This window comes from Octopus bimaculoides, chromosome 14 (assembly GCF_046866305.1).
Source record: "Octopus bimaculoides isolate indiv1 chromosome 14, ASM4686630v1, whole genome shotgun sequence".
Taxonomy (NCBI): domain Eukaryota; kingdom Metazoa; phylum Mollusca; class Cephalopoda; order Octopoda; family Octopodidae; genus Octopus; species Octopus bimaculoides.
This window is the reverse complement of record NC_142941.1, coordinates 59300454-59315453: the sequence shown is the minus strand read 5'-3', so window position 1 is coordinate 59315453 and position 15000 is coordinate 59300454. Positions and strand designations below refer to the sequence as shown.

Here is a 15000-nt window from a genome sequence, read left to right as displayed (position 1 = left end):
TTTATCTCCTCCCAGCATCATCCTGATCACCTGATCTCTGAAATGCGAGATGTTATATTGCTCCACTCCTCTACAACCAAAAAACCCGTTCTGCTCTGATTCCCTGCTCTCATCGTTAGTGCTGGTAGTACACAAAATAAAATTAAAAAAAAACAAAAAACAAAATGCATCAACTTCACGCTGTAAAGTCATTGGTGTTAAGGCCTTCCATCCGTAGAAACCACAGTGAAGTAGATAGTAGAGCACGATGCAGTCCTTGAAGCCGTCGGATCCCGTTAAACTGTTGATCAATGGAATGGCCTGCTCGTGAAATTAACGTGCGAGTGGCAGAGAACTCCACAAACAAGTGTAAAATTAACGTAGCTCTCAGGGATATTCAGCATGACATACAGTGTGACATGGCTGGCCCTTTGAATTGCAGGTACTACTCATTTTTTTGTCAACTGAATGGACTGGAGCAACGTGAAATAAAATGTCTTGCTTAAGGTCACAACGCTTCGCCGGGAATTGAACTCACGACCTTGCGATCGTGAGCCGAGTACCCTAACCACTGAGCCACATAAATGCACACATACATACGTAAGTAAACCCACCTAGACACATGTACATAGAAACACACACACACATGCGCTCACACATATACACATACGCACACATACACACATACACACATACACATACGCACACACACAAACACTCACATGCATATTTACATTCGTGTATACATACGTACATATCATACTCACACATAAATTATTAAGGATGTATGTGCATACACATACATAAGTATGTGTGTGTGTATGTATGGTATAGTATGGTATGGTATGGTATGTATGTATGTATGTATGTACAACATAACAAACAGACGGAGCGATCGATAGATAAGATACACCACTGTTTGTGTACCTGGTCAGAAATAATCACGTCACCATGGCAAGCTCTACCGAGTTTTGAAATAAGTACTTTGTGAAGGAGCAACCTAATACTTGTCAGCTGCGAAGAGGACTTTGTATGAAACATGAGACGACATATGTTTTCTTATCGTCCAGTTGGACCTTCTAATATTAGAATTATAGAATTGCTACAGCATGGTGGTAGGAAAAGTGGCTTTTCAAATTCTTCAGTCGTGCAGTAAACATCACGACGGTGAATGGAATCACGGAGTAGTCGCTTTAGGTCTTCAACTCTTCAAAACGGTCGACAGCGCTCGACCCATGGTTGTGGTCTTCTGTCTTTCTTTTTATCTGTTTTCAATCATCGGACCTTGTATGGTTTATTAGTCGAACAATCCGAACCCCCTGAAGTCTGATGTTTACTCTATATCGGCTTCTTTTGCCGGACGGCTAAGTTACGGGGTTGTAAACAAACCTGCATCGGTTGTCAAGTGGTAGTTGGGAAGCATATACAAACGCAAAGAAACAAACTGCTGTAGGTTGTATCTTGACCCTCATACACCCAAGGAAAGTTTCGAACTCACGCCTTTTATTGAACCAGTCAGAGAGTAATACGTCACAGCGATTCACTGGTTATCTAAATTGAAATCATATTTGTTTGTTTCTCTTTAGTCGGGGACCGTCCGACCAGGTCTTTTACCTTTCTTTTTTCTTCTGGAAACGCAACGAGAGTAAGTTGTTCTCTTTTTCAATTATAAGTTACCCCAGAACGCATTTGATCCCTCGACTCGCGCTCAGTTATTCCAACACGCGACCTTTTGATTTGTGACTTTCGTAATACGTTTTCTGTCTGTGGCTCCGATTTTTACATATTTTTTTTTTTTTTTGTTAACAGCAACAAAATTACATTACAGCTTGCTGCTATCGCGAGGATGAGTCAAATGACACCCGATTTTCAATCAAACGCAAGCTTCGGCTACCTTCTTTCCTACTTGGCTTGCTGGTTTTCACACGTTGAAGCCCAATTTCCTAACCTCCAGCATAACATCAGGGGCAACATGTTTCGTCTGCCGTATCTACTTGATTCAGGTGGAAATAATGTAAACCTTCTGTGAAGTACAAAATCAGACGCTGCAAACCAAGCCACTCAGTTCATACCCGAGCTTGCCACTACCTCAGCACTATTTCCCAAAATCATCCACTTGTGCCACTGCAGTTCACAATACATAAAAAAACTACTTCTCTTTACAAACCGATTCAATTTTCCTCAGAAACACGTGACGGGTGGTAACTTGAACTTTATATACATGTATATATGTATGTATGTATGTATGTATGTATGTATGTATGTATGTATGTATGTATGTATGTATGTATATGCGTGTGTGTGTATGTACGTATATGTATGTATATATATATATATATATATATATATATATATATATATATATATATATATATATATATATATATATATATATATATATTTCGTATGTGTATTTCGTGTGCAAGATTCTTGATGTGGATACGTGTGTTGAAAGAAATACAATATAAATTAATAAAGGACTGAACCAGTGCGTGTGTTTATTACCGGCATAATGCCTCTCCCAAGATTTAATTGCATATATATATATATATATATATATATATATATATATATATATATGAATGCATAATAAAGCAGCAACACCATCGAGCTCGTCCTCTTTTTACAGACTCACTTGCACCAAAACACGTCTTGCAATAATCACTTACTCTCTACAAACTCATTTTGTACGAAAGTTCACAGATCATACAGATCACCTCCCCCCGCCATCCACCACTAACAAGAACAAGCAGCAAACAACTATGATAAAGATTTTATTGAATTACAATGAATATATTTATTAAATAAGTTCTTCACGCATGTTTTGTGTTGTTTCTCTGGTGAGAAAGATGGAATTAAAACACATATCGAATATGCGCCATATACATCCTCAGGTAGACGTTGTATATCTGATGAGACTCAGGAAATATGGTGTGTATATATATATATATATATATATATATATATATATATATATATATACAAGGTGTCCACAAATGTTGATAGTCACTGCAAGAACGTTCTGGATCATCATAGATCGGTACGATTAGCGCTGAACTGGGGTTAATGAATAACTACAATAACCAGACATTAAGACATAGACACACGTACGCAAACACACGCTCACACACACACACACACACACACACACACACACACACACACACACACACACACACACACACACACACACACACACACACACACACACACACACACTGTTTCTTTTATCTATTAAGGCCTCGTTAAGCTTCAACAAGTGTACAACGACAACAGCAGCAGCAACAGCAGCAACAGCAGCAACAGCAGCAACAGCAGCAGTAGTAAAAGCAAAGAGCTCCACAATTTGACCATCACCCCATTCTGTGGAACTGGAGGCTGATAGCAAGCGTATAAAGAGGACCAATCGTATTACATAAGTATGTATGTATGTATATATGTATGTATGTATGTATGTATGTATGTATGTATGTATGTATGTATGTATGTCATTATTCAGTGTTCAGTGTTATTATGTATCTTATAGATATAGATGTATGTATATATGCATCTTCACATTCATAGTTCAGTTAAAACAGGTTACCCTGAAGGGATACAGTTCAACTTTGACCGGCTGGAGTGACACACCACAAAAGTACTTGCGATAACAACCCTGCCTTCACTTCTTATAGTTATAACAGGTACCGTATTGAGGTGCAGTTGACATCATACAGTGTACCATAGGTACAGTGCTGAGGTACGGTCGACGTTCTACTGGTTACAATTGGTATTGTGTTGAAGTGCAGTCGATATTCTGGAGGTAACAAATTGTACCGTATCGTGATGCAGCCGATATTTCGGAACTTACAATAAGTACCGTATCGGGGTGCAGCCGATATTTCGGAACTTACAATAGGTACCGTATCGGGGAGCAGCCGATATTTTTGATGCTACAGTTCATATTGTATTGAGGTTCTGTCAATATTTTGGATGTTATTACAATTATTACTGAGTTGAGGCGTAACCGACATTCTACAGATAATTTGGATCTGTTATTGAGCTGCATTCGATATTCTTGGGACGACGTCGACGTAGATGCTGTATAACCTGACGAGAGCTTTCGTTGCACCGAACGGTGTATAGGGTTCCAAGTTCGAATCCACCGATGTGCAGAGAAGCTGAAGCTGCTCAGTAATAGAGCGGGGTGGGGTTAAGGGCTAGCAGCAGCAACCACAGCAGCTGCTGCTGCAACAACAACAACAACAACAACGACGACGACAACAACAACAACAACAACAACAACAACAACAACAACAACAACAACAACAGTAAGCATGACTGAATGACAGCAACAAAGATGATCGCTCAAGCTGCTAGAAAAAGAAGCTACATATCTCGCCAACCACACGTTCGCTATTTTCTTATTAAAGGCCAGATCACGTTAGTTAATGTAAACACATCACATGCCTGCCCCGAAAGAGAAAGCGGTATGCTCATTTGCTGTGATGCCTGTTATCATAGGCCTGTTAGATCAGAGTTGACTTGGGGTTAAATAACTAATAGTGACAACAGCCTCCAACCAAGAACCACCACCGCCGCCACCCCCACCACCACCACCACCACCAGCAACAACAACAACAGCAACAACAACAACAGTTACACCATCAACAACAACCACAGCGACCACCACCACCACAACAACAACAGCAGCACTAAAATCGAATGATCTATCAGAAATAATGGTTTCGAATCGATCGATCTATCAGAAATAATGGTTTCAAATTTGGGCACAAGGACAGCAAATTAAATAAGGAGGGGCTTAAATCGATTACATCGAACCCAGTGCTTAACTGATACTTTATTTTCTCGGCCCCCAGGGAAAGGGGTGAATGATAAAATCGACCTCGGTGTAAATTGAACTCAGAAACGTAAAGAGTTAGAATGAAATGCTCCTATGCATTTTGTCCGACGCACTTACGATTCTGTCAGCTTGCCACCTTAACCTGTTACAAATAATCGTTTCTATTATAGGCACAAGACCGGAAATTTGGGAGAGGGGGATAGTCGATTACAACGACCTCAGTACTCAACAGGTACTTAATCTAGCGACCCCGAAAGGATGAAAGGCAAAATCGACCTCGGCGGAATTCGAACTCAGAACGTTGCGGCAAACGAAATACCGCTAAGCATTTCGCCCGGCGTGCTAACGATTCTGCTAGTTCACCACCATGACCTGTTACAAATAATAACCAAATCTCCCTCGAATCACACCTGCCGTTTTCAAGAAATGAAGGTAGCAATGAATAACAATAATATGTTCTTTTCTACTCTAGGCACAAGGCCCGAAATTTTTAGGGAGGGGACCAGTCGATTAGAACGACCCCAGTACACAACTGGTACTTAATTTATACAAAGAATAAGTCCTGGGGTCGATTTGATCGACTAAAGGCAGTGTTCCAGCATGGCCGCAGTCAAATGACTGAAACAAATAAAAGAGTAAAAGAATCAGACTATCTCCTACGGTTCTACCAATCCACTCTGCTAATCCACTCTCTTGCTATGCAACAACGGTAACAACAGACAACGAGGATGTTCCTACCCAGTCGCTCCTTTCAGCGAGAAATAGCAGCCATATTTCCTTCAAATAAATTGCATTTTACTAACCTAGAGAGAACGCATTAGATATTCTTGTTCAAAATTCAAAACAAACCGAAAAAAACCCCAAACAAACACAAAAACACTCCCTCTCCAAAACTTGAAATAAAGCCGACAGTACCTTTGAAGGCCAACTTGGTCAGAACAGAGCTGTGTCTAAACAACACTACCCACCACCACCACTACAACAACAACAATAACAACAACACAACAGCAACAACAACCAACCCTAATGGCAAATAAAAGTCGTATCAATACCAATTGCAAAATCTCGTGTCTATACGATAACGAGAAGGGCCTTAACTGGTCACTCAATGTCCTAGAAATAACAGTGAAATCTCCTTGAAATTATTCCCTACTGGTTAAAACAAAATCACATACACTATACGTTAAGAAATGGTTTGGTCATAGCTTTGGCATGGTCATGGCTGGAATGGTTTTGATGGTGGGCCCACTCAGGGCAGATTTGGGGCTAAAGAACACCAACAATCACAACAAATATATAAAACAACATCAACAACAACGGCAGAAACAGCAGCAGCAGCAACAGCAACAATAATAACGTCGACAGTGGATGACTTCTGGGATGGGCCGAGCAGCGATTTCGGATTCCGATTTTCCCTGGTTTTTTGTTGTTTTTCTTTGGTGGTTCAACAGTTACAAATTGAACCCTTTGTTGAGTCCATCGACTCTTCTTTCTGCCCGATATTCTCAGTATAATCAATGGTGGCCGGTTGAAATTTTAAAAGCTAAAAAGAAGATAATAAGGATAATAATAATAATAATAATAATAATAATAATAATAATAATAATAATAATAATAATAATAATAATAATAATAAGAAGAAGAAGAAGAAGAAGAACAACAACAACAACAACAACAACAATAACAACAAGTAAAGAAAAATAGGAAGAAGAAAAGGAAGAAGAATAAGAAGAATAGGAAGAAGAAAAGGAAGAATAAGAAAAATAGGAAGAGGAAGAAGAAGAAGAAGAAGAAGAAGAAGAAGAAGAAGAAGAAGAAGAAAAAGAAGATGATGATGATGATGATGGTGGTCGTAAAAGAATGGTTGAATTATAAACGAATAACAGAATAATCAAGGTGTTTTCACACTTTAACAATAGACACATTCGACTTAATAGATTAGGCTGGAGGGATGTTTGTTAGATTTGAGGAAAGTATGGATTAGTTACTTTATTCTGCCCAACCCCACCACACCACACTTAATAAGAAAAGATGTAGCATTTGATTCGGTTCAGAGATGGTTAGAATTAGAGGGTTTGGTGGTTCGTGGTTTAGCTTTCGGTTATTGTTCTGTTAGATTTAAGGAGTCTGTTAGAATTAAGGATTAACCGCTTTTTTTTTTTAATTTCCGAACGAGGAGATTGGGCATAGCTGTTTGGACGCTGGTAATATTTAAATTAATTGTTTCGAGTATAAAATAGGTTATTTAATTTTATTGATTGGTTGGAAATAGTTATAATATTTATTTTTGTATATTATTATTATAATTAATTAAATTGTTATAAGTATGTATTTCTTTAGAATATTAGGTAATAAAATTTGAATATTACCAAATTGGACATCGTGTTTGTTTTGGTGACAGCACTTTTTCGCACCAGAGGCAAACACACACACTTACACACACACACACACACACGCGCGCGCGCACTCACACACACACACACACATTTCAGGTTGATCTCAATGTAAAATGAAATACATAATCTCAAAACATGTACGCATGCATGCATGCGCGCACAGTAATATACATATAGGGCAGGAATTGAGAGAGACAAAGAGAGAGAGAGAGAGAGAGAGAGAGAGAGAGAGAGAGAGAGAGAAAGAGAGAGAGAGAGAGAGAGAGAGAAAGAGAGAGAGAGAGAGAGAGAGAGAGGTAAGGCAGAGAACGCAAGAAGCTTTCAAATGTCTCATGTCAAACAAGTCAGCGTCGAATCAGTGATACCAAATAGGCGGGGTCAAAACAGCTCCCTTCTCGTTTAAAATGTAGAAAGCAGATAAGGGTTTGGTTAGATTCAGTTTAGGAATTGTTAGGATTCGATAATCTGGTGGTTTTTGGGTTAGTTTTAGGTCGTTCTTGAATTTTTATTGTTAGGGAATGTTTATTAGCGATTAGAAGAGAAGTGAGGTAGTTGGTTGTTGTGAAGAGACAGGATATATATTGTCAATTTACTGAAATAGCATTGCTTCTATGACCTCTCTACTCGTAATTGCCAGGAACACGACGTACAAACTGTGGCATCCCTTTTTCTATAATCCACTATTCTTTTATTCTTTTATTTATTTCAGTGATCTGACTGCGGCCATGGTGGAGCACCGCCTTTAGTGTCAAAGAAATCGACCACAGGACTTATTCTTTGTAAGCCTAATACTTATTCTATCAGTCTCTTTTGCCGAACCGCTAGATTCCGGGGATGTAAACATACCAACTTCGGTTGTGGAGAGAAGACTTAGCAAAGTTGCAGCTGTCTTCTAGCGCCCGAAGCCTTTACAGTCTTAGCACTTCATTAAACAAGGCACCAACCCTCAGCCTGTATACATCCATTGTAATGTTGACAATACTTGTGAGACATGGAAAAAGGCCAGCAGAATCTTTAGAACTAACAGATGTCCTCTACAGACGTTGCTGTAGGACCATACAAAGAATTTCTTAGCGCAGCTACGTCACGAATGAAGAAGTCATGGAAAAGGCAGACTGTGCAACTTACGGCTTACCACCAGCGTAAGACGAGCGAAGATGCCGGACCATGTGTTACGCATATTCACGAAGAGATGAATGATAACCTCTCTAGTGTGGAAGTTAAAGAATACGTGTGGGAGGCAAAACGAACCTGCGAAGATCTGGTGGAGAACGTTAGAGGACGACCTGGCAAATACAACCATGGTCTCGGAGCAAGCTCATGACAGGTCTTGCAACTGTGCTGTAGGGATATCTCTCGTCTTCCGATGCTCCTTATGAAGCATCGGGAATAACTCAGATTATGATATATGGTAGAGTCATTAAACTTATTTACTTAAGCCCTTCAATCTCTATGGAGCGTAGGCCATCGACGACTTTTCTACTCTGGGCTCTGGGCTCTGGGCTCTGGGCTCTGAGCTGAGCTCTGGGCTCTGAGATGAGCTCTGAGCTCTGTTCTCGACTCTGGGCTGTCTTTTTCTCTCCCAGATCTTGCTCGCTTTGAATTGTCATTGATATTTCTGGAACTTTCTTTTATGCTTGGTAGAGGCATTAACCCCACAAAAACTCAATTTTATTCCCGTCCAGTATGAAAAGATATGTCTTGCGCTTCACTGACACAACTCTGAGGGTCATCGAAACACTCAAGCCACCATACCACATCTAAAACTGAAGCTTGTGGCGGAGAATCGCGGATAAAATGCTTTGCGATATTTATTCCGGCTCTATGTGCTCTGAGTTCAAATCCCATTGAGCTAGCTTTATCACTCATTCTTTCGAGACCGATAAATACGGTTCCAGTTCAGAACAAGAGAATAGATTGGCAGAATCGGTAGAGCATCGGTTGGGACACCTGGCGGCATCACTTCCTGCTTCTTGTATTCTGAATTCAGGAAAGAGTCTAGACACGCTCTCTTGAGAAATTCTTTTGCAAGCACCCAAGTATTTCTTAAGTTATCGCTCTTCATGGTATCACACCAGCTGGCAGGAGGGCAAAAGGGAGCGCGCGCGCGAGAGAGAGAGAGTGGGGGGAGAGAGGGGAGGAGAGACTCCGGAGAAGACTAAGCCTTAAAAAATGACTAAGATTATAATTTAGATAAAAAGCTGATTCTATGATTTATTTTATGGGCTGTAGGGACGTATACTCGTAAAGGGCTAAAATCTGGTTCAGAAATATCCGCATGGAGAGAAAGCTAGTCCCTATTGATATTAACTTCTCCGGATTTTCTTTTTTTAAAAGACAAAGTCAACAATTAACAAAATTAAAATTACTACTACTACTACTACTACTACTACTACTACTACTACTACTACTACTACTACTACTACTACTACTAGTTGTAGTAGCATTACAGCCACAGCAAACATATCAATAACAAGGACGACGACAACAACAGCTACTACTACTACTACTACTACTACTACTACTACTACTACCTGAGTGACAACAATGACAACAACAACAACTAAAGATACCCAAACCTCACATTGTTAATCAGAGCAATGGCGGCGCGATGGTGATAGTTAAGGGGGTGGTGGTAATGGCGGTGGTGGTGGTGGTGGTCGAACGTTCAACATGCACATTTACGTATTTTGTCGTCTTTTACTTTGAATGGAGGTGAGTCGTTCAATTCTGCTTTGGTTATCTCTTCTGGAATGGTTAAGTTCGGGTAATATTGCGACATCTGTAAATAGAGAAGGTAATCGTAATTAGAAAGCCGTGACAACCACCACTAACAACAGCAGCAACAACAACAACATCAACCAGAAATGAGTATTACATACCAACTGGGGATTGCAAATATCTGTGATGTGGTATGCCAACCGTTCAAAGACTAGCTGTACGTTTTCACCGGTTTTGGCACTTGTTTCAAAGAACTCAAACGCCATTTCTCTCGAGGCTAACTGAAATAATAATAATAATAATAATAATGATTTTAAATGTTTGTCACAAGGGCAGCTTGTGGGGGAGGGGATTAAGTCGATTACATCGACCCTAGTGTGTAACGGGGGAATTTGAACTCAGAACGTAGCGGCAGACGAAATACCTATTTCTTTACTGCCCACAAGGGGCTACACACAGAGGGGACAAACAAGGACAGACAAACGGATTAAGTCGATTATATCGACCCCAGTGCGTAACTGGTACTTAATTTATCGACCCCGAAAGGATGAAAGGCAAAGTCGACCTCGGCGGAATTTGAACTCAGAACGTAGCGGCAGACGAAATACCGCTAAGCATTTCGCCCGGCGTGCTAACGTTTCTGCCAGCTCGCCGCCTTATGAAATGATGATGATGATGATGATGATGATGATGATGATGATGATGATGATGATGATGATGATGATGATAATAATAATAATAATAATAATAATAATAATAATAATGATGATGATAATAATAATAATTTTGAATTTTGGCACAAGGCCAGTAATTTCGGGAGGGGTAAGTCGATTACATCGACCCCAGTGCTCAATTGGTAATTATTTTATCGACCCCGAAAGGACGAAAGGCAAAATCGAGCTCGCCGGCATTTGAACTCAGAACGTAAAGACGGAAAGATCGCTAAGTATTTTGATCGTCGTCAGCTCACCGTCTTAATAATAATAATAATCCTTTCTAATATAGGCATAAGGCCTGAAATGTGGAGGAGGAAGATTGTCGATTACATCGACTCCCGTACCCAACTGGTACTTATTCTGTCGATCCCAAAAGAATAAATGGCAAAGTCGACCTCGGCGGAATTTGAACTCAGAACGTAGCGACGGGCGAAATACCGCTAAGCATTTCGTCCAGCGTGTTAACGATTCTGCCAGTTCGCTGCCTTAGAAGAAGAAGAAGAAGAAGAAGAAGAAGAAGAAGAAGAAGAAGAAGAAGAAGAAGAAGAAGAAGAAGAAGAAGAAGAAGAAGAAGAAGAAGAAGAAGAAGAAAAACGGTCCCCTTTGGTCATGACTGACCACGGGATTGCACCTAGAAAGTACCCCTCCTAGGCACAAGTCCGGGCAAGGTTGTTTATGGAAGACCAACAGTAGCCCATGTATACCAGTCTCTCCTCTCCACGCCACCAATGTTAGCAAACGAAAAGGCAAAGACCGATACAGCTTGGCACCAGTGACGTCGCAACTTGAGTGAACTGGAGCCACGTAAAATAAAGTGTCTTGTTCAAGAACACAACATACGGTCTAGTCCGAGATTTGAACTCTCTCTCTCTATATATATATATGCGTGTGAAGGCGCATGGCTCAATGGTTAGAGCATCAGGCTCACCTGTTGTAAATTTCTCCAGTTATTATGTCATTCAGTTTGTTTCTTTCATCAGATACATACCTTTTTGCCTTTGCTGGTAGAAACTTTAATTCGGTCTTTCAGATCGATTTTATTGCCAATCAGTACAATGGGTACTGGTTCCAAATGATTATGACTGTGTGATATTTCCTACAGAGAGAAAAAGAAAATCGAAATAACAGATTAGATCGATTATTGACTTTTAAAATTGATAGAAGAGTACAGTCTCAATCAAGCCCACTTCTTGGAAAAGAAAAGGAGAGAAAAATACAGGTGATAATCATATGTTCATGCTAACCTGTAGACAGACGATAGAATGGAACCTGACTAATGACAGCCGATGTCGGGAACTCACCCTCAAACGGTATTTCAACAACAGACCTATGTATCTGTAAATTCAACAAGAAAGAAAAAGAAAAAAAAACTCTCCCTAGGCTTCTAAAAACTTGGCCATTAACACACTTTCAAACAGTTGCAGTAAAACTATGTCAGCAACCAGATTGTGGTGGTGCAAAGGAAATTATGACACCTCAAAGTATAAATGAAAAGAATTCCTCTTTTATTACGTACAAAATTACAGGGTTATATATACGTGTGTGTGTGTGTGTGTGTGTGTGTGTGTGTGTGTGTGTGTGTGTGTATTCTTTATTTTTTTACTTGTTTCAGTCATTTGACTGCGGCCATGCTGGAGGACCGCCTTTAGTCAAACAAACCGACCCCAGAACTCCAGCTTTTGAGAGATAAATATGATTTAATATACACAGGATTTAAATGCGAGCTACTATTAGTTTTATATGCCTTTGAAAATACAATGATCCGACAAACTTGTTTAGTATGCTGTGTATTTCCAAGCAGTGGTTCGAACTCAATATACAACATAGCTGTTCTTTGAAAAAAATGAATAAAAAGATAAATAAATAAATAAAAAGAAAGAACGTGAAAGGACGAGAGGTAAAAAGAAAAGAAAAGTAGGATGAGAAAAAAAATTGAAAAACGAAGAAAGAAATGATAGACACAGAAGCCCTTCTCGAGAATGGAGTAAAGGGATTCGACTTTTGTTTAACAGAAAGATTTCCCAACATCATCATGCAATACTGACCCTAATACATGATATGGATTTAAACATTTCTACGCATCCGAAACACACCATACAGAAAAAACAAAAACAATCAAAAACGATTATTAAAATATACTTTATAAAATGCAAGCATTTGAAACTGCGTCAACAAAATATTGGTAATGAAATGCAAGCATAGACACACACACATACTCACACATACATAAATATAAATAAACTGATAGGTAGATATACATACATAACATACATAGGCGTGCACACACATAAACACGCACGTTTATATAATCACACATTCACATAAAATATAGAGAAGCGATTCTCGGAAAAGAAGAAGAAGAAAGAATGAGGAAGGGAAGAAGGAACGGAATGAGAAGAGATAAACAGAAAAGAACGATAGAGCGGAAACGAGGAAGAAAAGAGAGAGAGAGAAAAAGAAGTATGGAGAAACAAAAGAAGGAAGAGAAAGGAATCGTAGAACGAAAGTAAGACACAAAAGAAAGCTATAAAAAAGAAAAGGACAGAGTACGAAAAGAAAGAAATATAAGCAATAAAGTTGAAAGATAAAACAAGCAAAATAAAAAAAATTGAATGAAACAAAGAAGAAAGATAACGAAATAAAGAAAACTTAAAGACATAAGAAAATAATAAAGAACTCATTATTTTACAAGCAATTAAAATAAACGAACGAATATTAAATGAGAAAAAAATAATGAGGCTACATAAATACGAAACATTGTCATCACAGCGACTATAAAATCCTTTAACAAAAGCACAATGAGTAAAATTTATAAGGAAAACGCGGATGGAGTCGTTTATCATTAGTATTGTGAAAAGCGCGGAGTGACTGAGTTGATATCGTAGTGTATTGGTACCTATTTTATCGACCAAAGGAAGATGAAAACCGTAGTGGACTTTGAAGGAGTTACTATTTCTGTCAGTATCTCTCCGTTAACATCGTTAATGATTTCTAGCATTGGTCCAAGTCCGGAGATTTGCAACGGAGAACTGTGTCCGCGTAACGTTTCTTTACTCATTGCCTGCCACCAATCCAAGCGTGCCTTCATCTTGCACCTCTCACGTTTGCTCTGTTTGTTTGTGTGTGTGTCTCTCTCTCCCTCCCTCTCTTTCTTTCTTTCTTTCTTTCTTTCTTTCTTTCTTTCTTTCTTTCTTTCTTTCTTTCTTTCTTTCTTTCTTCTCTCAATCACTCTGCATCAATTTTTATATTCACTCGTCTCTCTATATGCTGTGAAGCGTGACCGGATATCAACCAACCAAGTAACCAACCAACATTTACATCGGCTATTATTATTATTATTATTATTATTATTATTATTATTATTATTATTATTATTATTATTATTATTATTATATAGAAGGCGGTGAGCTGACAGAATTGTTAGGACTCCAGGAAAAATGCTCAGCGGCATTTCGTCCGTCTTTACGCACTGAGTTCAAATCCGCTGAGGTCGACTTTGCCTTCCATTCTTTCTAGGTCGATAAAATAAGAATCAGTTGAGCAATGGGGTCAATGTAATCGACTTATCTCTTCTTCCGAAATTGTTAGCCTTCTGCTAAAATTTGAAATCATTACCATTACAATTATGAAAGCGGTGAGCTGGCTGAATCGTTAGCACGTCGAGTGAAATGCTTGGTGGTACTTCGTCCGTCATCACACCTTCTCAGTTCAAATTCCGCCGAGGTCGACTTTACCTTTCATCTTCCGGGGTCGATAAAATAAAAACGACCAGTTACGCACTGGGGTCGATGTAATCGACTAGTCCCTCCCCGCCTCCCCCAAAAGTTTCAGGCGTTGTGCCTATAGTGGAAAGGATTATTATTACAATTATTAAATAGAGATACTTTACGACATAGGTATATGAACATGAAGTTACACAAAGCTAAAACGTTTGTTACACTGCATCTTCACTTCTGAAACATCAATAAACATATGGAACAACAAATAACTTACCTTTCGAGCAATCTTAAGCGTTTTAAAGGAAAACAAAAACAAACATTAAACATTAAACATTAAACTGTCATGTCGGACACCTTCTGTTATTTTTTCTTTTTTTTTCGTGTGAGTAAACTTCAAATTGAAATCAATAAAAATAAGTGAATGATAATTTGTATTGTCAGAGTCACGAAGTGAGCTCAGTTTTTCCCTCTGATATTTCTTCTTCATTCATTCGCTTTTTTTATATATATATAAATTCGCTTATATGTATCTCTCTCTCTCTCTCTCTCTCTCTCTCTCTCTCTACATATATATATATATATATATATATATATATATATATATATATACAGGGTGTCCCAAAAGTCAG

General features: G+C 38.9%; 1 protein-coding gene across 3 annotated transcripts in view; it reads right to left on the bottom strand.

Annotated features, from left to right (window-relative positions):
* Positions 1 to 2734: 2734 nt before the first annotated feature.
* LOC106876381 (ras-related protein Rab-13) overlaps positions 2735 to 15000 on the bottom strand; it is a 51143-nt gene continuing 38877 nt past the window's right edge. Inside the window, exons 6-9 of one of the 3 annotated variants that reach the window (XR_016244354.1) lie at positions 11641 to 11748; positions 10098 to 10217; positions 9800 to 9997; positions 2735 to 6362 (exon numbers count right to left, since the gene is read on the bottom strand). Coding sequence is in view for 2 of the 3 variants with exons in the window: in XM_089363053.1 (XP_089219179.1) it covers positions 6264 to 6362; positions 9920 to 9997; positions 10098 to 10217; positions 11641 to 11748 (405 nt within the window). In the remaining variant the exon portion in view is untranslated. The remainder of the gene's footprint in view (positions 6363 to 9799; positions 9998 to 10097; positions 10218 to 11640; positions 11749 to 15000) is intronic. The other 2 variants (XM_089363054.1, XM_089363053.1) reach the window with 2 other exon arrangements.